The sequence below is a fragment of the Canis lupus genome, chromosome 24 (assembly GCF_048164855.1).
Source record: "Canis lupus baileyi chromosome 24, mCanLup2.hap1, whole genome shotgun sequence".
NCBI lineage: Eukaryota > Metazoa > Chordata > Mammalia > Carnivora > Canidae > Canis > Canis lupus.
The window spans coordinates 45,011,204-45,035,114 of record NC_132861.1 but is presented as its reverse complement, the minus strand read 5'-3'; the positions used below and the strand labels follow the sequence as shown (position 1 = coordinate 45,035,114).

General features: G+C 44.3%; 1 protein-coding gene across 6 annotated transcripts in view; it reads right to left on the bottom strand.

Annotated features, from left to right (window-relative positions):
- ARMC9 (armadillo repeat containing 9) overlaps positions 1-23,911 on the bottom strand; it is a 147,473-nt gene that overhangs the window by 27,348 nt on the left and 96,214 nt on the right. For all 6 annotated transcript variants that reach the window (XM_072796654.1, XM_072796656.1, XM_072796657.1 and 3 more), the window contains one exon: positions 3,969-4,073. In XM_072796654.1, the coding sequence (XP_072652755.1) occupies positions 3,969-4,073 (105 nt within the window). The remainder of the gene's footprint in view (positions 1-3,968; positions 4,074-23,911) is intronic.

The following is a 23,911-nucleotide window of genomic DNA, read 5'->3' as shown; positions in this document are numbered from 1 at the left end:
AAGAGGACCAGCAAGGGGGCCTCGTGTGGGTGTGGCTACAAATGCCCAGCTGGAGGCGAGCTTCGGGTGGTGGTGCTATGTGTCCAGGAATCCTGGTAATGGCTTCCTTCCATCCTCGAATACCTTGGTGGGCTGCCCCTACTGTACCTCCACCCTCACCCCAAGCCAGTAGTTTCCAGATCATTGGTGTGTACAAGAACCGATTCCTAAAAAAAAAAAGAACCGATTCCTGGGATTATGGTAAGGAGGTCTGGCGTGGGTCCCAGATTCTATCTTTAAGCCACATTCCACGTTCTGGGGCTTTGAGAGACCCTGGGCAGCTCTGTTGTGCAGGATGTGCAGGACAGTCTCTGCCAACCCACTCACCACCCCTTGCTGTTATCTGCAGTCCTCACCAATGGCACACTTTTGTCTGCTCTGTGTCTTCTTTTGTAAACTTCTCGAAGGTGACAGCTAGGTCTTAAACTTTTTGGCATTCTGCTATGTGTTAGGCAAATGCCCCGAGTTCAAGAAAAGCATTTTGCATGATCTAATCCAATGTTTCAAAAAGTCAGTATCTTCAAGGGATTTTGAAAAACCTACAACCTATGTAGGATGTCAGAATAGGATGTAGGAATCCTGACTTTTGGGCACATACTCCCCAGTGAGAAAAATCTACCTGTAGCAGGTTCCCTCGTCTGCCATAAACTGTTGCGACAATGTGAACTGAAAGCCCCTGCTCGTACTGGAGCCAAAGCACAGCAAGTAAGACTCCTTGTTGAAGTCAATGACCCTGACAGAGAGGCTGGCTGGCTGTCAACTTCAAATCAAGACCAGGGGATGGAGGGCAGCTTAGCATGGGTGACGGACAAAGACAGGAATGCTGGGAGTGTGCACACCACCTCTGTGACTACTGCTCCACATACCGTTTTCTAGTGAGACTGTAAAATCCCTTCTATTATGAGATCCTACAGTGACCTGTTGCAGTGGGCTGAGGGGCATTGGCCCCAGATAGACATGTCCATGTTCTAACCCCAAGAACCCGTGAATGTGACATTTGGAAAAGCAGTCTTGGCAAATGTGATTAAGTTATGGATCCTGAGATGAAAAGATCATTCTAGATTATCTTAGATCCAATGATAAGTGTGCTTATATGATATGAAAGAAAGAAAAGGGGGAGAAGACCCCATGGAGATGGAGGCAGAGTTCAGGAGAGACGCAGCCACAAGCTGAGGAAAACATGGAACCATCAGAAGCTGGGGAGCATGAAAGCTTCCCCTGCAGGGCCTTTGGAGGGGACGTGGCTGTGTGGACATCTTGATGTTAGACCTCTGGCCTCCAGAACTGTGAGAGAATAAATTTCTGGTGTTTTAAGCCATTCGGTTTATGCTCATTTATTACTCTGGTCCTAGGAAGCTAATACGCTTGGTCTTCACATTTATATAATGAATTCTTTCTGGATGTCATTTGTATTACTCATGTCTCCACCAACGACACAAGCAAACATGCAGGGAACTTTCCTGTTGGATTCAAAATCTCTCCTAGTACATAGGATAGTATGTACATCCTAGGATAGTACATAGACATTCAGGAGATTTAGAACTGCATGCTACGAGAAAATGATACCATTTCCAGATGCCATGACACTGGGTGACCCGTCGATCTGCAAGCTCTGCCATTTTGTGCCTCAGTGAAGCTGCATGAGGAAGCTGGGAGTCCCAGATATTCTGCATCTGGGACTTTTTTTTGGTGTTGTTAGAAATCTTCACCACTATCAACATAAGATCTCACCCACACCATTGGACTGTGTCGCGGTACTGCAAGTCATTCAGCTGGGGGCTGCATTTAGGTTTCTTATTCACCAAGCTGCGTGACATCCTTGCTGACCCTCATGTGCCTGCGTGGTTGTGTCTGTGGGCTGTGTGCCCGATGGCTGGTGCTTCCATCCTCCAAAGAAGCACCACCGACTGCCTCTTCTGTCCTCCTCATCTCCCACCCCTGAAGCAGGAGTCTTGCTTTTAAACAACGCACAGCCTATCAAATGGAGCCCCGTCCTTCCCTGACAAAGCCAGCACTCTTCCAAAGGGAAACAGAGCCTCGTCAGGGCTCCAGACTCCCATCAACAACTTGGAACCTGGCTCCCTCACTTCCAACCTTACTTGACCTAATATAAACAGAGCCTCCACAGTCAGACTCCTTTGATCCTTGAGGCATTCTAAGGACTGTGGCAGGCTATTGGCCTTGATGGTGGCCAGATGCAAGGGGCGGGGGTGTAAAGGTGGCACCCTGGCCCAGCCTCCTTGGGTCATCTCCCTTCTGTCACTTTTCCTCCTTACAGTCTATTCTCCATTATGCAGCCAGAGTGAAAATAGAAGGTCGTATATTAAAACAAGTCAAGGGATGCCCGGGTGGCTCAGTGGTTGAGCATCTGCCTTTGGCTCAGGGCATGACCCCGATCTGGGGATCGAGTCCCAGGTCAGGCTCCCTGTGAGGGGCCTGCTTCTCTCTCTGCCTGTGTCTTTGCCTCTCTCTCTGTGTCTCTCATGAATAAATAAATAAAATCTTTTAAAAATAATAAATTAAAACAAGTCAAACGGAGTCACTCCCCAACTCCAGGATGCTCCCAGCTCATGTAGGATAAAATCCCAAACCCTTGCCTAGGAAGCTCCCACAGCTGGCTGCCTCTAACCTCAAGTTCCACCAGCAGATTCTGTACTCTGGCCTGGGGCCCTGGAAATTCCTCAAAAAGTGAGGATGACCGGGGCAGGTGACTGGGGAGACCAGTGCCCAGGATGAGATGAGAAGGGCCGGGACGGGGGTGGCGCTGGAAAGGCACTTTCTGCTTCTAGCCACTCCTACAAGGCTCATGTCACCTGCATCCACATCCTTCTCCTTCTGAAGTCACTGTCCCTGCTGGCCGACTGTTGAGAGACTGGCTCCCGGCTTTCTGCTCCAACAATAACCTGACTCATTTGAGGAGAGGTCAGACTCTGTGTGACCGACTCAGTCAACCACCAGCTTCAAAATTCCAGGAGCTCCTCTTGATGCCATGGCCATTGCTGCTGTGCACTCTGCTGTCCGTCTTGGAGCTCCAGTCCCCACTGGCTCCCAAACCCTTGCAGTTGCTCCTCCCTTCGGAAACCTCACATTCCACCACTCCCCCTGTCCACTGACGTGCCTTCTGCTCATGGTTTCATGAGAAACCTGTGGGTCCGTGGCGCTGCCACCCTCTCCTGACCAATCGGCAGCTCCCTCCTGGCTAATACCCTTCCCTGTTTAGCTAGAGGAGCTAAGCATGGGCGCCCAGAGCTGGCCGGGCATCAGAGTCAGCAGGGAGTTTTTAGGGCTTAGATTATGGCCTGATCTAGGACGTGTGACTCCACAGGCCTCTTGGACGCTTGGACTGACCACTCAGTCCATTCTGAACCACTCCTCCCTTCAGTTAGCATGCTACATTCTCCTGGTTCTCTGCAATCCTGATTATCCACTTTTCTGCCTTTCTCAGAGGCTCCTCTTCTTGCTTCCCGTCCTGACACATCTGGTCTTCCCATCTGGCCTCAGCCCACCACCCTCTCCCCCCGGCCCTCCACTTCAGTGAGCAATCACACCTGCTTTGATGGTTTCAGCCATCACCTGTGTGCTAGTGACTTCCCTCTTCCCCTCTACTAGATAAGGTGCACAAAAATTCAGAAGCTGGGCATGTAGATGATTACTACTAAAGATGGGCACAATGTTAGACATTAGGAAGGCTTCTGGCATGTGCCCTCTGGTTATATTCTAATCTTTTCCTGTTCACCCACAGCCCTGGGGCAGGTAGCTGGGACCACAGTGCAATGCACTTCAGGACCATTGCAGGCAAACAGGCCAGCAAAGAGTTTCTCACAAACACGGTATTGTAGCAGACCATTATGTGTCACTGCAAAAGCTCAATGCATCAATGGCCCATCTCTCCTTTCCCCTTTTCCCCCGCACCCTCATGTGGTACTTACTCCCAAGTACTCCGTGGTCAGAAGCTTCTCGCCTGAGAGCTCTCCAAGCTGGGGCTGGATCAGCTCATCTTTGTCCAGATCAGCTTCCATAGTGTCATGGTCCTCCTGTTTCAAAGGACACATGGGATGAGTGCTGTGAACCCCCAGCCATGCATTCTCAAAGAGGCTGCTGTTCCCTAAGTGGGCACCTACCATATAATGACAAGGTCTGTGCCCAACCCTGACAACTGGTGGGTTTGCATGTCAAAGGGCTTTGGGGGCAGTCTGTCCTCTGCTTATAACCTCTGCATGAAGATGGAAGGGAAGATGCCAGCCTCCTCTTTCGGAAGCTGGGCACCTAGGGAGCACTTCCACGGCCACAGAGTGAAGAGGTTCAACAGGACACCCAGCAGTCTCTCTTAGTCAGTTCTCTAAATTTCCCTCTGTGAGTTTCAGGTGCCATGTGAACAGCCAAGTCAGTCTACCAACAACTATTAAGCATCTTCATATGCACATATGCCTTCCAGGGAACACAAAACTTGTTCTCTCTAGTAGTTTACAGCCAGTAAGTAAGGAGACTCCTCAAAAAGAGAAGAGCTGTTTTGCTTTTGGGAAGATGGAGTAGATATAATTTTCACTATTCCTCCCACTAAATACAACCCAAACACTGGATGTTATGTATAAAATAAACATAAGAGACCCTGAAAGATGGAGAGAAGGAGGCAGACTGGCTAGGTCTCTGAAGATGCAAGGAATGAAAAGTGTTGAGTTCCCTGGGTTTCCTTTGTTCTTATAGATTCCACACTTGGAGCAAAAGAAGCCAGCAACCTGGCAATGTGAATGGTGAAGGCAAAAAATCCCCCCCAAAGCCTCTAGCCAAAGGACCAGGAAAGGGATAGCTTAGCATGACAGAAGTTTTAGAAAATAACCAAACACTACAGAAAATATCATGGCCCTGTCCCAACCACACCAGCAAGGGCCTCAGGGAGGGGGCCAGACTTCTACTCATTAGGTATCATCAGGCACCCCTACATCCCCAGCTGGGGTGCATGAGAAAAGAGCAAGTAGAGAGGGGGAGCTTCATCCCTGCTGGGCAGTAATGAGGTCCTCATCCCCAGGTGAGAGTGGAGACCATGTGGAGAGCCTAGCCTCCACTTGGCAGTAATAAGATATCTCCCTCTTCATGTTCTGAGGGTGTCAGAGGAGCCTGGTAGAGAGAGAATCAAGGGCTTCACCACTACCCACCATGTCCCTGTGGCATCAGGGGAGGCAATGTGGGCAACACTAATGAGGTGCTCCTACCTGTTCTGGTTAGGGAGATACTAGTGGAGGCCTAGAAGGTATCTGGGGAATTCCCATCCCTGCCCTGCAGTAACAAGGAGTCTCCTCCTCCCCAACCTCCACCAATAGGTGTCAACAGAGGCTGAGTGTAAATCCTGAACTTTTATTCACACCTGGCAGTAATAAGGAGGAGCCCCTGCTCCCTCAGCCAGAGCAGGGTCAGGAGCAGCTGGCTAAAACAGGTTTAAATTAGATCAAAAGTCTTATAATACTCAAAATATCTGGGTTTAAATAAAAAAAAAAAAAATCACTCATCAGGGGCACCTGGGTGGCTCAGTCGGTTAAGCGTCTGCCTTTGGCTCAGGTTGTGATCCCAGGGTCCTGAAATGGAGAACACATTGGGCTCTCTACTCATCAGGGAACCTGCTTCTCCCTCTCCCTCTGTTTGCTGCTCTGCCTACTTGTATGCTCTCTCTCTGTGTCAAATAAACAAAATATTTTTTTTTAAAGATTAAAAAAATTTTTTTTTTTTTTTAAATTCATGAGAGACACACACACACACACACACAGAGGCAGAGACATAGGTAGAGAGAGAAGCAGACTCCATGTAAGGAGTCCAATGTGGGACTCAATCCCAGGACTCCAGGATCACGCCCTGAGCCAAAGCCAGATGCTCAACCACTGAGCCACCCAGGCGTCCCAATAAATAAAATCTTTTAAAAAAATCACTCGTCATACCAGGAGTCAGGGAGCTCTCAAACTGAACAAAAAGAGACAATCAGTAGATGCCAATATCAAGATAACAGAGTTGCTAGAATTATCTGCCATTGATTTTTAAAGCAGTCATCACAAAAAGGCTTCCATGAGCAATGCACATTCTTGAAACAAATGAAAAAAAAAAGAAAGTCTCCAGAACACAAAAAAAGACTAGACAAACCGAAAGCAAGCAAAAGGAAGGAAATAATAAAGAGCAGATATCAATGAAAAGGAAAGTAGAAAACAGTAGAGAAAATTAGTCAAAAAGCTGATTCTTTGAAAAGATTAATAAAAATGCCAAGTCTCAAGCAAGACCAACAAAGAAAAAGGTAGAAGACAGAAATTACCAATGTTGGGAATGAAACAGAAGATATTACTACAGATCCTACAGATAAAAAAAAGATAAGGGATTATTATGAATAACTCTACACATACAGGTTTGACAACTTAGATAAAAACACAAATCATGGGGCGCCTGGGTGGTTCAGTTGGCTAAGTGTCTGCGTTCAGTTCAGGTTATGATTCTGGGGTCCTGGGACTGAGCCTTGTATTGGGCTCCTTGCTCACTGGGGGGCCTGCTTCTCCTCCCTCTGCCTGCTGCTCCCCTTGCTTGAGCTCTCTCTCTGTTAAATAAATAAAATCTTAAAAAAACCCACAAATCATCACAAGCCTGTCAATATGAAACTGTGATATAAGACTATTCAAGTAACCTTAGAATTATGACTATGAGGGAAATTGCTTCATAATTTATTTTATTTTTTAAAGATTTATTTACTTATTCATGATAGACATAGAGAGAGAGAGAGGCAGAGACACAGGCAGAGGGAGAAGCAGGCTCCATGCTAGGAGCCCGACGCGGGACTCGATCCCAGGACTCCAGGATCGCCAAAGACAGGCGCTAAACCGCTGAGCCACCCAGGGATCCCCTGCTTCATAATTTAAAAGTTCCCTGAAAAGAAATCTTCAGGCCTACATGGTCTCCCTGAAGATTTCTATCAGGCTTTTAAAAAAGTAACACCAATTCTGTCTTCAAGAAAACAAAACAGGGGATGCCTGTGTGGCTCAGTGGTTTAGCGCCTGCCTTTGGCCCAGGGCATGATCCTGGAGTCCCAGGATAGAGTCCCATGTCAGGCTCCCTGCATGGAGCCTGCTTCTCCCTCTGCCTGTGTCTCTGCCTCTCTCTCTCTCTGTGTCTTTCATGAATAAATAAATGAAATCTTTAAAAAAAAGAAAGAAAGAAAGAAAACAAAACAGGAAGGAACACTTCTTAATTCATTTTATAAAGCTTTTATGTTACCAAAACCAGATAAAGACAGTACCACAAAAAAAAAAAAAACAAAACAAAGACAAATGTCCTTCATGAATAAAGATGCAAAAATCCTTAACAATCAAGTCAAAAGAAAAGGGAAAAAAATCCTTAACAAAATCTTAACAAACAGAATAGAGCAATAGATCAATATGTTAAAAGAATTATATGCCATGGCAAGTGGGGTTTGTTCTGTCAATGCAAGTCTGGTTCAATATCTAAAATTTAAACATTGTAGTCCACAAGATTAACAGGTTTGTGAAGAAAAAAGTTACATGATCATATAAATGGATGAAAAAAAAAAGACCAAACTCAACAACATTCATGATAAAAACTCTAAAAAAAAAAAAAAAGAAAAAAAGGAACAGAGGGGTACTTGATAAAGAACCAATAGCTAATATTGCACTTAATGATGAAAGACTGGATGCTTTCCCCCTAAGACTGGGAACAAGGCAAGGATTCCTGCTTTCACCATTCTTTTCAACATAGTGCTAGAAATTCTAGGCAGAGCAATAAAGCAAGAGGGAAAAAAAAAGGAAGTAAAAAGCATATAGATCAGAGAGGAAGAAACAGAACTATCTCTGTTTGCAGATGCCGTGATTGTCTATATAGAAAATCCCAAGGAATCAACCCCTCGAAAATCCTAGAACTAAGAGAGTTCAGAGAGTACACGAGATACAAGATAAATTCATGAAAATCAATTTCTATATACTAGTGATGAGCTTAAATTAAGACACTGAAATAAAAATACATCATTTATAATTGGTCAGAAAAAATAAAAATGAAAAATACTTAGGTGTCAATCTAGGAAGACATGGATGGGACTTGCATGCTGAGAGCTATGAAATGCTAATGAAAGAAACTGAAGATCATATAAATGGAAAGATATATCTTGTTCATGAATTGGAAGACTCAACATAGTTAAGATGTCAATTCTATTCAAATTGCTAGATGAATTTAATGTAATTTCTATCAAATACCAGCAAGATTTTCTGTAAATACATACAAGATTATTCTAAAATGTAGAAAGGGTAAAGGGACTAGAGGAGCTAAGAATATTTTGAAAAAGAATACGGTGGGAAGAATTAATACACCCAATTTCAGGAATTACTATATAGCAACAGGTTTCAAGACTGGGTAGGCTTTCAGAGGGCCAGAATTGAGAACCTCAAAACAGATGTACACAAACAGAGTAACTGGATCACTCCCACACTGAGAACACAAAACTGGTATAGCCACTGTGGAAAACAGTCTGGCAGTTTCTTCAAAAGCTAAACCTACAACTACATGTGGCTCAGCGATTACACTCTTGGGCATTTATCCCAGAGAGAGGGAAACTTATCGTCATATAAAAATCTGTACATGAATGCTTACAGCAGCTTTACTTGTCACAACTCAACACCGGGAATGTCGGCTGTCCTTCCACAGGGGAACCATTCAACAAACCATGGTACATCCGTACCAGGAACTACTGATACACAAACCTGGATGACTCTTCAGTGAATTATGCTGTGCGAAACAAGTCATTTCTCATGGTTATAAACTGTACAATTCTATTTACATGACATGCTTGAAGTGACAAAATGGTGGAAATGGAGAACAGATTAGTGGTTGCCAGGGGTTATGGAGGAAGTGTGGGGGGAGGGGAAGTGGGTGTGGCTATTAAAGATATCCCAGTGGTAATGGAAATCCTCAATGTTAATATCCTGACTGTGATATTATACTATAGTTTTGCAAGATGTCATCACTGGATGGAACTGGGTAACGGCAGGGGGTGGGAGGGTGTCCTGCAGTACTCTTTCCCACTCCCTGCCAAGACTTCAGAGATCATGTTGTCCTTTGCGGTTTAAATTATAAAGATAACACCAAAACAGAGCAGACCTTCACCTGACAGGTACTAAGGAAAGACTGTGTCTATGATGGGAGCTGGCTGGCTATGGGAGTGAGAAAGGGGGAGGACAGGGGCCTGAGGAAGCTGGCAGTTCAAGTGCTGGTCCAGCCCTCAGGGTGTAGGGGTGCCTCAGGCCTGGTGACAATGGTCCCTGAGATCACCTAACCAATCCTTCCCCTGATTCCTTGCCCACTCAACAACCTGTCATTTGGCTCCTCTAAACTTCCCAACAGGAAGAGAGGCCCTATTCTGCAAATAGGTGTTCCCTGCCCCTATTCATTCTGGGTACCCCAGTCTTCTGTGAATTTGATTTATGAGTCAGTGTCCAAGGGATCTGAGGGCTCACATTCCTGTGGGGCCCGCGTCTGGGCAGGGCTGTTTCAGGGAGGACAGGCCGTCTAAGCTCTCTTTAGCACACAGATGGGTAACGCCATCTGCCATCACTAGACAGTGCCACCCAGGATGGGATGTCTTAAGGCGGTCTCCAAAGGCAGACTAAGAGGCAGGTCCCAGACCAGCACAGAGCCTTCTCTAACCATCAGGACTGTCTTCTTTGGGGCACGGGCAAGCTGAGCAGATCCTCCTCTGCCAGCTTACATGTAAGAGCATCACATGGTGCCTTCTGATCACAGGATCACTGAGGAACCCACCTTACATGGATTTCCATGGCACTTTGTGTCTTAGCTGGGGGTTCCCTTTACTTTACCTATTGTGTCCGGTGTGGACTGAGCCCGAGAGAAGTGGCCAGCCCACAGTGACAGGTGGGTCTGGAGGCCAGGAGTCCAGACTTAAAGCTGGAAGCAGCCCTCTTCTGCCCAAATCTTTGTGATTCAGCCACTTGGGACCTGCAGAGAACCTATTTCTGAGGAGGCTGGGGCTGAACTGTCTTCGAGGCCCAAGGATCCCCACATCTGGCTAAGGTAGAGCTCAACAGGCCAGAGAGGGAAGAGCAGGGCTGCAGCGGCATTCCAGAACTCTCCGTCTCCTCTTTCTCCTTCCCGTCCCATCTAATTCCAAACAGAGGATCCACTCTTGTGCTGCTGGTGCACCAGGTTCAAAGGCAATCTAACCCCCAGTCCTGACTCATCACCACGGTCAGGGCAGCTGCCTTCTCCTGCTGTTCACCGGAGGCTGTAGCTCGGCTGGCCAAGGGCTAGTGTACCCACCATCCTGAAATTTCACTCGGGGCTCCTTAAAGGTAATGCTATCTGCGAGGCCCTACTTGAGGTCAGCTACCTGAGGTCAGCTCTGGGACAGCTAGGAGGAGTTACAGTGCCACCATGGCTTAGAGTTTAGTTTACTTAAAGCCCAACATCTTAGTGATCAAGTATAGTGTGTACATTATGGATTATTTTAGGAAAACAACTGTTCAGTGAACAAAAGCAGCAGGCTCTGTGGTAAGAGTGAGTGGCAGGGAGCTCTGGGCAACGGGGTAGTATTTCAATTCTTTTCCAGGGGCCGAAGCCTTGGAGGCACGGGCGGGAAATGGGCTTATGAATCACAGTTTCACGGAGGGATTGGTGATACACCACGTCCCTGCCAGGGTGGAATATAAAACGTTAAGAAACTAAACAAACGTCCACATTCCATTTCGATGAAAAATAAATGGTCCATGGCTAACCTCAGCCAGTGCTAGCCAGAGTATTTCTTTACCCTGGACAACAAGCACCTCTGTAAGACACTCACAAATCAACCTGTACACACGCTAGCAAATACTTTTCATTGCAAGTTAAAGCTTGATTTAATTTGTTCCAAAACTAGTAAGGGATTCACTGAAATATTTAGCCAATATTCTTTTTTAGTTAAAACAAGTTGAAGATTTTTTTTTCCTTTTTTTATTACAACTACTTTATAGTTAAATTCGTTGGTAATGGATAGGCCCTCCCTAACCTCCAAAAACACAGGACACTTCCTGCATTTGGTCTCTAACATATACAACTGTTAATGAAAGATAACTTGAATTGCAGTGTAGTATGGGAATGTGGGGCCAGAGAAAGAACCAGGGAACTATGCCCCATCTACCCACCACCTGAAGAATTTGCTTCCTCTGTCATTGCTTCTCTAGTGGCAGCATGTGGACAGACACTCTCGGTGCTTTCAGGATATTATGTTAGTGTAAATGCACAAAGGCAGGAAAATGGACGTGAAAAATCATTATTAAATTGATAGTTCTTGGTTAAGCAAGTTTTGAACTGAGGCTGTAATTTGGAAAAACAGGACTCTTGCCAGTAGGTCTCAGTTTCTCCAGCCAGCAGACGGGATCCTCTTGCTTCCTCGTTGGAAATCATGACTTACCAACACAGGAAATTTCTTAAGTTCTCTGATTTTGAAAAGCCATATGCTGGAGAGACATAGACAAGTCATAGTCATGGTTTTCCTAAGAAACACTAGTATCAGTGGAAAGGAAATGGAGGCATGTTGGGACTTCTGAAATGTAAAGAGCAAAAGTAAAATGAGCTGTACTAGCTGAGTTGGAAAATGCAATGTAACAAAGAGGAGCAAGAGCTTAATTCAATACTATTCAATCCGCTTCCAGCAGCACTTGGGAAACTATGTGCAGAGAGAGGACTGGGAAGGCAGAGGAAAGCACTAGATGCGGTGGGAAATGTAAGCAGAGAGCCTACCAGAAATGATGCTTGCTGATAGCGGGGCACTTGCTCTACTTTTTCAGTTGGGGCCAAGTGGATTAAAACAACTGAGGACGTATAAGAACTTTCTGAAATGGATGAATGTGGGAGGCATTCCGCGACAATCAGAGTTGATGCCGTCGATTGGGGAGAGAGGCATCTACTTTTCCTTACTTTCCCCCAGTTTAGATGGGAAGGATTTTACTTGCCCCGCTCAAGTGCAAGTGGCTGAGCACAGTGGCGCCCTGGGGCCAGAAGGCACCGTGTGAAAACAGCACCAGCCACCCTGCTAACTTTCCCCAGCTGCTTCTGAATTCCAAATGAAACATATTTTGAAATCTACTTTGTGAAGCAAGGAGGTGATGGATAAGAAAATGGTTCAACAATAAATGCCTCATAAGGGTGGGTTTTAAATACCATTGTTGGGAGGAATTTTACTAAAATTACTGGTCTTTATGTGCTTGAGCAGAATGTATCAAATTACTAAAGGAACAGCTCCGTGATAACTGATTACTTCCAGAAATTAAGAATGCCTCCTAAAAAAGGCACTTGAGCTGAGATGAATTTAGATGTTCTAGTACGAAGCTTCCCCACAGCAGCTCGGTGATCTTATGACACTACAAGATTCTTAACTGGAGGCTTTAGATACATAATACTCCAGACAAACCAGATTCGAAGCAATTGGCCTGAAAACAAAACTAAGGTTGACCACTAAATGCATTTGAAAACTCAGATTCTTCCAGATATAATGTGGAGAGCAGAATGTATTCGAGTGGTTTTACATACGACAAGTGAAAGTATCAAATGTGTTTTCCACTTGAAATAATTACAAGACTTCTACCAGCAGTTTAAATTTGAGACACATTCTCAGAACACTGAATTGTAAAACTCACTCTTTGTAAAAATAAGGGAAAAACACTCCACATGGGAGAGAAAGGGTGGACCGAGGTGACCAGGCAGGCAGTATAATCAACAGATTTCCCGCTAGTAGAATGGATCCTTTCCACTTCTGTAGCTCTGAGTGTGTGTCCAGGACTGTGGATGCAGACAGGTCCTGGATCCTGGAGGATTCATCGTGATGCTGAGTTGTTCTAGACAGCAACTTCTTCATTCACAGAATGCGTCCAGGGGTAATGACAGCTGGTCTAACCAACCCGGTTCATAACTAACCACATGATAGAAACCAGAAAAAACTCTTATAACCTTTACTTCCTCGATTCTTTTAATTCATTGCTTTAGTTGCTCAACCTGTTTGCTTCAACTTTTTCTGACATCTAAGTGAATATGGAGAAGGTGGCACAGTTGCTCTGTCGAAAGTGAGCTTACTACAACATGGAATACATAGTACCAGAAGAGACTTGGAGGCTTTATAGGACCAGAAGCCAAAGACAGTAGCCAACAGCACAGCAGGGTCCAGAGACCATGCCTTACACAGACAATAGGATTCTGGTAACCCAAATCGTGGTTCCTTCTAAACAGGGGTTCCTATGAGTATGCTCAGGAGACAGCGGGGGGGTGCCTCAGGGGACCAGACAGACCCTGGGACCAAACCTGGATGTGATGCTCAACCGGGAATGAGCAGAATTAGGGCTAGCTAACAAGAAACCACCACCTGAGAAGTGGGAGCCATGCCCCTGACGTAATGAAGGTATTTTCTTACGTGTCAGCAAGAATATCATAAGGGAAAACTATTATTCAATAAAGCACAAATGCTCTAAACACTTAGAGGAACCTCAATGTTCTCACAGAATCTAGATAAAGATTTGAAAAGTAAGACTTGGGGCACCTGGGTGGCTCAGCTGGTTAAGTGTCTGCCTTTGGCTTGGGTTGCGATCCCAGGGTCTTGGGATTGAGCCCCGCATTGGGCTATCTGCTCAGCAGGGAGCCTGCTTCTCCCTCTCCTCCCCACTTGTTGCCTCTTTCTCTCTCTCTCTTGAATAAATAAATAAATCTTAAAAGAAAAAAAAAGACAAACAAAACTCTGTGTTTCTCAAGTCCCCAGGGTAGGGTAGGGATGGAGGGCAGGAATCTGAATTCATTGGGTTTTTCAGGGAAACTCTCATAGGCCTGTTGTTACTGGAATTTGCACTGGCAATAGCTTCCTTCCCTTCCTTTACCCCTTTACCCGCTAAGGGTGTCCAACTTCTCTTCTCCTTGCTCTCCACCCCCAACCCCACCCTGGCCACCCACTTACTGGCCTCAGTTCTAGCTCTAGCCAGACAACCTGGGATGTACCTCTACTCTAGAAGACTCTGGATTGCTCCGGTCTAGGCTGACTCTGGATTACGAATTAAATTATTAAATTCGTAATTAATAAATTCGTATTTAATAATTAAATTATTAAAACCAGCTAACATGCAGGTGCCTGGGTGACTCAGTCAGTTAAGTGTCTGCCTTCAGCTCGGGTCATGATCTCAGGGTCCTGGGATTGAGCCTCATGTTGGGATCCCTGCTCAGTGGAGAGTTTACTCCACCCTCTCCCTGTGCCTCTCCCTATTGCTCATGAATGCTTGTGTGTGCATGGGCCTGTGCACACTCTCTCTCCCAAATAAATAAATAAATAAAACCTTATACAAAACAAACCCCCCCCCCCCAATGCAGCTAACATGTATTGAATCTGTGCTAGCATTTTATAGGTATTATGTCATCCGATCCTTGCAACCACCTGATGAAATGGGTATTTATATTCTTACTTTTTTTAAGATAAGGACACTGAGGCCTAGAGAGGTTAACCAACTTAGCCGAGGCCACACAGCTGGTTAAGTGTGGGGCAGGACTCAAACCCAAGCAGTCTGATTCCTGAACTCCTTTCTTGGGGTTTAGGTTCAGCCAATCACTATCCAATAATCATCAGGTGTTGTCAATTCTCAGGGCCTCTGCAGGAGTAGAGAGAGGCTTCTGTGCTTAACCCCATGTCACCTTGGGCTTGGAATGAGGATATGGGCAGCACACATGACATGAGACAAGAATTTGATCCAAGACCCCAGTGAGATGCAACAATAAACCGACTTGCCAAGAAGATGTCTATTGGGGAGCAAGATAGCATCCTAGCCTTGGCTTTAACACCCAACCCTTCCCCAGCATTTCTAGATTAGATTTACTCTAAGTGCATCCTTCTTTAGAAGGAGGAGCAAGCAGATACTAACTGGACAAAAGGAAGAAAAGGAATGATCATTTTTGTGTGTGTCCATTATGTGCCATAGATTGACTCCCTAATCTCACAATGGTTCCGTAATGATAATTTATCCTTATTTTTATGGATGAAGAAATAAAGCTAACAATGTGAGCTCCAACCCTTGGTTTCGATTCAGGTTGTGACCTTGTCATTGTGAGATTGAGCCCTGGGTCAGCCTCCATGCTCAGCACAGAGTCTGTTTCAGATTCTCTCTCCCTCTGTCCCTTCCCTCACTTACACACATCCTCCCTCTCAAATACATAAGTAAATAAAATCTTAAAAAAAAGATAAAGGTAGATTGGGGTCTCACTGAGTGGGGCTTTGAATGTCATTAATCACTTAATTTTATTAGGTGATGGAAAGCATAGCAATGTTTTTTTTAAAGGGAAAGTGTATGAGAATCCTTGGGTGGCTCAGCGGTTCAGCGCCTGCCTTTGGCCCAGGGCATGATCCTGGAGTCCCGGGATCAAGTCCTGCATCGGGCTCCTGGCATGGAGCCTGCTTCTCCCTCTGCCTGTGTCCCTCTCTCTCTCTCTCTATGTCTATCATGAATTTTAAAAATTTAAAAAATAAAAGAGAAACTGTAAATTAATCCAGCCACTCTGAAGAGCAGCAGGACAGGATCTAGAGTAAGGATAAGACCCTTCTGTGCATTCTGTGATACAGCAAGCCCAGGTCTAGGTGTGTACCTGAATCATTTACACATGTGAGGAAGCTCGTCCCTGCAATGTGGAAAATATAGGACCAACCTGCTGTCCCTTGAGTGAGAATGGATAACAGCATATAGTGGAATGCCATATAGCAATTAAATGGATGAGCTAGGGCAGCATGCACTGGTGTGAATAAACCTCTTAACACATAATGTTAAACGGAAAAAGCAAGTTGGTAAATGATTCAGAGAGTGCTATGCCATTTAAATAAAATTAAAAGCTGTAAAACAATCGTGTATTTGTTTATGGAAACATAATGGTATTATAAAAGTATAGAATCTTCCATGAAACTTTACACACCAGCTACAGGACAGCGGTTGATTCTAAGGAGGAAGTGGGGAGGGATGGAGGCTGAAGGGATAGAGCCACAGCTGTTATATTATTTTCTGTACTTTCTGGAAAGATTAAAATGTTCCCCAATTTGAAATTAAGTGCTCATGTCCCTGCATGCCCCAAGCCCTGCTGGGGGAGGATGGTCTGGTGGCCACATGCAAGACAGGCTGGGAAGGAAAGAGACCGGGCAATCGGCAGGGCATGGAGACAAGCCTTAAGTGAGGATGTGGAGCAGAAAAGGAAATGAACAGGAAGATGAAAGTGACTTTCAGAAGGATGAGCCACAGTTTCTGGAAGATGATGACAAAGTATGAGTGGTAAGGAATGATCACAGGTCACTTAGCAGTTTAAAGAGCACCGGGCAGGGGCGGGGGGGGTGGTGCCTGGACAAGCAGGCACTTTGCAAACCTCACAGTTTGTTGGTGCCCATATGCGACTCAGATCTACTTACTATGTATCACATGAGTGAGACACTGGGTTGAGTACTGCTCTCATTCAGGGCACTTAGCAACTGGCCCAAGAAACCGACTCTTGTATGCGGCACAGTCAGGACCCCAACAAGGGCCCCTGGTTCTAAGCTGGGTGATGGTTTTTTAAGGCCAAATGCCTCCTCAGCCCAGAATTCATGAGGCCCACGGGCTATCTGGTCTTAGTTCAAGTACAGGAATGTCAAGCCCCATCAATGACTGACTGAATTCCCGGGGCAGTTTTCTTTCTCATTGGGAAGCTGTAAGTGGGCACTCCTTGCACTTAATGCAAGAGGAGTGATAGTGTCCCTTCTCATAAAATCCCTTCTGACAGCTTCCTTTTTTTCCCAGAATAAAAGCTAATGTTCTTCTCAGAGCCCTGGGTGATCTGAACATCCCTCCCCATTTCTCCTTGCTCCCAGAACACCCAATATGCTTCTACCTCAGGGACGAGACATCTGCTGTCCCCACTGTCATGGGGCTCGCTCCCTTGCGCTTGTCCCACTTGCCTGCTCTTCAAGGCACTCACCATCATTTGACATATTATAGTTCAAGTTGCTTATTTGTTTAAGGTCTGATTTCTCCCAATACAGTGTCTATTTTACTTACTGTTCTACCCCCAAGGCCTAGAATAGTGCCTGGTGATGTCTGGTAATAGGAACACAACTTAGGCAATTCCCTTCTATAAAAATCAAGTACAAAATGTGACACATTTATTAAAAACAATCATTTCAGAACACTGGAGAGTGACCAACGGCAGGCAGCAACTCAAGAAGTGTTTGCTCACTGGGGAGGCCCTCCTGCAGCTGGGCAAGAATGGTACATTTATGGTCCACTTGCCTGGGGGAGTTTCCATCTATTTTCAGGCAGTGAAAACCCACAGCTTTACCAGCTAAAGGTGGACCTGGTAGCACACAGGAGAGCAGCCAGGAGCGGAAGGGGGGATATTGGGAAATAAGGGAGCCACAAAAAGACTGAGGTAATAGAATCTCCATGCATCCCTGACCGCCTGCTAAACTGTAGATCCAGGCAGAAAACCCCAGGGGGCCCAGAGAAAATGGAAAGTTTGAGGTGGAACTTGCACATTTTTTTTATACTTTTAAATGTATTTCTCAACCTACACACGGTTCAAGTGGCAGCAGGTGGAAATCTTACTGAACTGAGGTATGTAAACATAATCTCTGACTGGCAGTCAAACTATGCAGGGAGGCCTCCAGAAGGGGTAATAATAAGCAGAGGCGCCACTGGCTGTATACCACAGGGGAGAGAGATTGTATAGCCAGAGACCAGGCAGGTTAACTGTTTACTAAGACAAACAAAACAACAATCAGGAGAACAAAACATAATCCAAAATCACCGCAACATACTACATACAATTTATAGTTTTCAACCAAAGGTATTACTAGACATGGCAAATAAAGAGAAAAGCCTGGCCAGTACTCAGGAAAAATAAAGTCACCAGTAGAAGGATCTTTGAGTAGGCTCAGATGTTGGACTTAGCAGACAAAGAACCCAAAGCGGCTCTTATAAAAATGCTTAAAGAGTTCAAGAAAAGCAAGGTTAAGAGTTAAAGGCAAAATGAGTTTAAAAACCCAGGAAATTTGGGAAATGGGCATTATAAAAAAGAAACAAATGGAATTCTAGAACTGAAAAGCATAATAACTGAAATGGAAAACATAGTGCAAGGCCTCAAGATCAGATACAAGATGGCAGAAGAATCACTTAACTAGAAGATGGAGCAACAGAGACATCTGGCTCAAAGAGAGGAAATAAGAACAATGAAGAAGAATGAGGAAAGCCTCAGGGATCTGTCAGATAGTATCAAGAATTCCTATACATGTGTCATTGGATTTCTAGGAGGGGAGGAGAGAAAGGGGCAGAGAATACTTGAATAAATAATGGCTGAACACTCCCCAAATTCCAAATTTGGTGAAAAACTGTAACTTATAGACCCAAGAAACCCAATGGACCCTAACAAAGAGACACACAAAGAAAATCACACCCAGACACATCACAATCAAATTGCTTAGAGCCAAAATCAAAGAGAAAATCTCAAGTAGCAAGGGAAGAAGAACCCCTCTGGATAGGAAAACCATGATCAATAAAACAATCAAGAGCTGGTTTTTCATCAGAAACCATGGAAACCAGAAGACAAAGAATGACGAATTCAAAGTGATAGAGAAAAGCCTGCTGGCCAAGACATGCGCATCCAATGAAAGGAGCCTTTAGAATGAAGGTGAAAAAAAGGCAATTCCAGGTATTAAAAACAGAGAGAATTTGTTAATAGACCTGAACTACCAGAAATGCTAAAGGCAGAGCATCAGATGAAAGGGAACCTGTTAGATGGTAACTTCACCAGCAGGAAGGAATGAAGAGCTCTGGAAATGGTAAACATGTGGGTGGAGACACAGATAGATTCTTTCCCGGAATTTCTTTCAAAGATGTGTGACTATTTAAAGCAAAGAGTTACACCACTGTGTTGATAATAAATATAGATGTAGTATATATGGCAACAGAGCACAAAAGAGGAACAGAAATGGAGCCATACTGGTGTAAAGTTCTCCTATTTTACCAGAAACAGACCTGTATTGACCAGAAGTAGATTGTGTTAAGTAAAACATGTATATTGTAATCCCTAGAACCAACTTAAAAGGAAAAAGGCAATTACAGCAGAAAAGCTAATGGTCACTAAGACGGTACACTAAAAATTACTTTAATACAAAAGGCGACACACATAAAGAGGGCGAGAAGAACAGAGGAATAAAAAGATGATGTAACTAGAAAACAGCAAGTAGCAGAATTAAACCTAAGTAGATTGGTAATTACATTAAATGTGAATGAATATTAAACACATTAAAAAATTTTTGAAAAAGAGCAAAGCTGGAGGACTCCCATTTCACAATCTACTGTAGAACCACAGTAACTAAAATCATGTGGTGTCGGCACAAAGACAGACAGACATCAAGTGAACAGAAATGAGAGTCCAGAAATAAATGCCCATGTTTAGGTCAATTGATTTTTTTTTTTTTTTTTCTTAACAGAGGTACAATTTGATAAAGTAATTCAATGGGTCAAAGCATCATCTTTTCAAAAAATGATACTGGGCCAACTGGATATTCATATGCAAAACGATAAATTTAGATCTTTATCTCATACCAAACATAAAAATGAACTAAAAATGGTCCTAGATCTAAGTGTAAGAGCTAAAGTTAGAAAACTCATAGAGGGAAACACGGGAGAAAATCTTTGCAATGTTGGTTTAGGCCACTGGTTTTCAACCAGGGTCATTTTGTCCCCTCCCAGGGGACATTTAGCAATGTTTGGAAACATTTTTAGTTGTGACAACTCTGGAGTGGGGTGGATACTATTAGCATCTAAGGAACAGAGGCCAAGGATGCTGTGCAACATCTCGTAACACACAGTACAGCCCCACAACAAAGTGTTAGCTTTCCCAAAATGTCTACAGCGCCAAAGTTGATAAACTCTGAGTAGGGCCAAGACTCTTTAGGGGCAACAATAAAAACACAGACACAAAAAAAAGGCAGGGTGCCTGGGTGGCTCAGTGAAGTGTCTGCCTTTGGCTCAGGTCATGATCCCAGGGTCCTAGGATGGAGCCCCTGTTCGGTGCGGAGTCCGCTTCTCCCTCTCCTTCTGCCCCTCACCCCTGCTTGTGTTCTCTTTCTCTTTCTCAAATAAGTAGACAAAATCTTTTTAAAAAAAAGAAAGGTAAATTTGACCTTATCAGGGTAAAAAACTTCTGTGCTTCTAAAGATGACATTAAGGAGAGGAAAAGACAGGACACCTGAAACTAATTTAACACTGTATGTTAACAATACTGGAATTAAAATAAAAAAATAAAAATAAAATGAAAAGAGAAGCCACACATTGGGAGAAGATACTTGCAAATCATGTATTAAAAAAAGGACTTGGGGCAGCCGGTGGCGCAGAGGTTTGGCGCTGCCTGTAGCCTGGGGTGTGATCCTGGAGACCCGGGATCGAGTCCCTCATCGGGTTCCCTGCATGGAGCCTGCTTCTCCCTCTGCCTGTATCTCTGCCTCTCTCTCTCTGTGTCTATGAATAAATAAAATCTTTAAAAAAAAAGGACTTGTATCCAGAATATATAAAGAGTTCTCACAACTCAGTAATAAGAGAAACGATCGGGTTTTAAAAATGGGCAAAATGTTTCAACAGATATCTCACCAAAGATCACATACGAATGGCTAGTGTTATGGGCTGAATTGTGTATCTCTAAAAGATATGTGGTGGTCCTAACCCCTAATACCCCAGAGTGATGAGAAAAACGTTTGTTTTTCTGAATTGCTGCCTATGCATCTTATAGTATAATAGCCCTACTCACACCCAGAGTGTGGAGATTTAGATAAGGACGCAAGTTTAGGACTACTGCAATAAATTCCTGCTTTGCTTTTCCTAGACACCTTTAAAAATAGCCACTTAGAATTAAGTCTGAGAAAAGTTAGTGACCTCTGCCCCAACTACCTTACAAGTAATAGGTGTTTATCACCCTGCCCTCTACCCCTGCCCTCTCATGACCTGGGACATAGAACTGCCCTTCCCCGGCTCACTGTCCAACTTAACCCCACCCTCCCACCTCTCCCCCCTCAACAATGTCTGGAATCTGTAAGCAATAAATCTTGTGACTCTACTTCCTTGGTATGTGTGCCTTAAAACAGTGCCTTCAATCAAAACAACCTTGTGGGTTTCACCTCCCCAAAGTGGGAGTTTGGATGCTGAGGGAGCTTCCTGTGTGCGGCTCGTGTCCCTTCATTCAGCAGGCTATAATATGCATATTCTTCATTCAAGACACCAGTTCCAGCTTCTCACCACATTCAGAGGGTGACCTTCATTTGAAATAGGGTGGTTGTAGATTTCGTTAGTTAAGATGAGGTCATCCTGGAGCAGGACGGGGTCCTTGACTCAATATGACCGGTGTTAAGAGGACGATGTGGAGATAGGGTAGGTGTGAGTGCCATAGGACAGGGGAGGCAGAGACTGGAGGCACGCGGCTACAAGCCAAGGACTGCCCAAGACTTCCAGCCAAACCAGGAACTGAGAGAAAGGCCTAGAATAGATTCTCCCCTAGAGCCCTGGGGGAGTACAGCCCTGCTGACCCCTTAGCTCGGGACTCCTAGCCTCCAGAACTGTGAGACAACACATTTGTATTGTTGTTTGAAGCCACCTAGTTTGTGGTACTTTTGTCACAGCAGCCTTGGCCGGCTGATACAGCTGGCAGGGACATGAAAAGATGCTCAACATCATTACTTATTTGGAAAATACAAATTAAAAAACACAGTGTAGTATCAGTTCACAGCCACTAGTGTGGCTCTAAGTAAAATAACAGACGATAACAAATACTGGGGCTGATGTGGAGAAATCGAACACTTGTACGCTGCTGGTGGGAATATGAACACGGGCACAGCCACTTCGTGTTGAAGAAGTTTGTTCAGTCCATCAAAAGGTCAACATAGGGCAGCCCGGGTGGCTCAGTGGTTTAGCGCTGCCTTCAGCCCAGGGCCTGATCCTGGAGTCCCGGGATCGAGTCCCACGTCAGGCTCCCTGCATGAAGCCTGCTTCTCCCTCTGCCTGTGTCTCTGTCTCTCTTTTCTCTCTGTGTATCTCATAAATAAATAAAATCTTAAAAAAAAAAAATCAACATAAATTTGTCAGATGACCCAGGAAACATAAGACAACACAAAGACTTGTTCACAAATGTTCATAGCAGCTATGAAAATTTATTTATAATAGCTAAAAAAAAAATGGAAACAATGAAAACATCTAGCAAAGCAACCAATGAACAGGCTAAAAAGAAGTATTTTTATATAGCTCAATACTAGTCAGCCACAGAAAGGAATGAATTACTGCTGCCTTCTATAATAGGGTTAAACCTCAGAAGCATACTAAATGAAAGCCACCAGATGCAAGACTATATACCATAAGAAACGTCCAGGGGTGCCTGGGTGGCTCAGTTGGTTAAGCATCCGACTCTTGATTTTGGCTCAGATCATGATCTCAGGGTCATGAGATCAAGCCTGCTGGGTGTGGAGCCTGCTTGAGATTCTCTCTCTTTCCTTCACCCTCTGCCTCTCCCTTCAGCTCTCTCTCTCTAAAAAACAAACAAAAAACCTACTACTACTACTACTACTACTACTACTACTACTAATAATAATAATAATAATAATAATTAGGAGAGAAAGAAAGGGAAAGATCCAAAAAGGCAAATCTATACACACAGGAAGACTTGGTAGTTGCTTTGGGCTAGGGGGGAGAAGGAAGGTGGAGAGAAATTCTACATTTGGGGATGATGGAAATGTTCTAAAACTGCATTGTGGGGATAGTAGTGCAACTCTGTAAATTTATTAAAAATCATTGAGTTGCACACTTAGAAAAGATGAATTTTATGATTTGTAAATTATACCTCAATAAAACTGTTCAAGTGTTTAAGGATGCAACAATCTAATCAAAGGCAGAGATTGTCAGACTGGATAAAGAAGCAGAATCCAGCTCTATCCTGTCTACAGAGAAGTATTTTATTATTATTTTTAAATTTTATTTATTTGACACAGAGAGAGACTGCATGCACAAGCAGGGGGAGGAGCAGAAGAGCAGAGGGAGAGGGAGAAGCAGGCTCCCCACTGAGCAAAGAGCTCAGTGTGGGGCTCAATCCCAGGACCCTGGGATCATGATCTGAGCCTAAGGCAGATGCTTAACTGATGGAGCCACCCAGGCACCCTGAGAAGTCCTTTATTATCAAAAAAGTTTTTCTTAAGTTTATTTAAGTAATCTCTATATCTAACATGGAGCTCAAACTCACAACCTCGAGATCAAGAGCTGCCTGCTAGTCAGGCACTCCTAAAAAAATTTTTCTGATTGAAGTATAGTTGACATAGAATGTCATATTAGTTTCAGGTGTACAACACAGTGATTCAACAATTAGACACCTTATGAAATGCCCACCATGATAACTATATTACAGTATTAGTGACTGTATTCCGTATGCTGTACTTTTCATCCCTGTGACCTATGAGAAGCCCTTTAAGTTCAAAGACTCAGCTAGGTTGCAGTAGAAGAATGGAAAAAGCTATATACCAGTAAACCATGCATAAGAGAACTGGAGTGGCTACATTAATATTAGACAAAACAGTTTAGGGATGCTAAGAGAGATAAGGAGGATATTTTATAATGATAAAAGGGTTAAGGCTATGGGATGATACAACAGGTACACATAAATATGCTTAAAACAAAAGATCTCAAATAGATGACAATGAGTGGCTCAGTCGGTTGGGTATCTGCCTTGCTGAGTCTGTCTCTGTGTGGTTTCCAGAGCATGAACAACTGGGATGACGCAGGAGAAAACAGAAGAGCTACCACTCCCTGACCACAGACGGTATGGGCCAGGCACT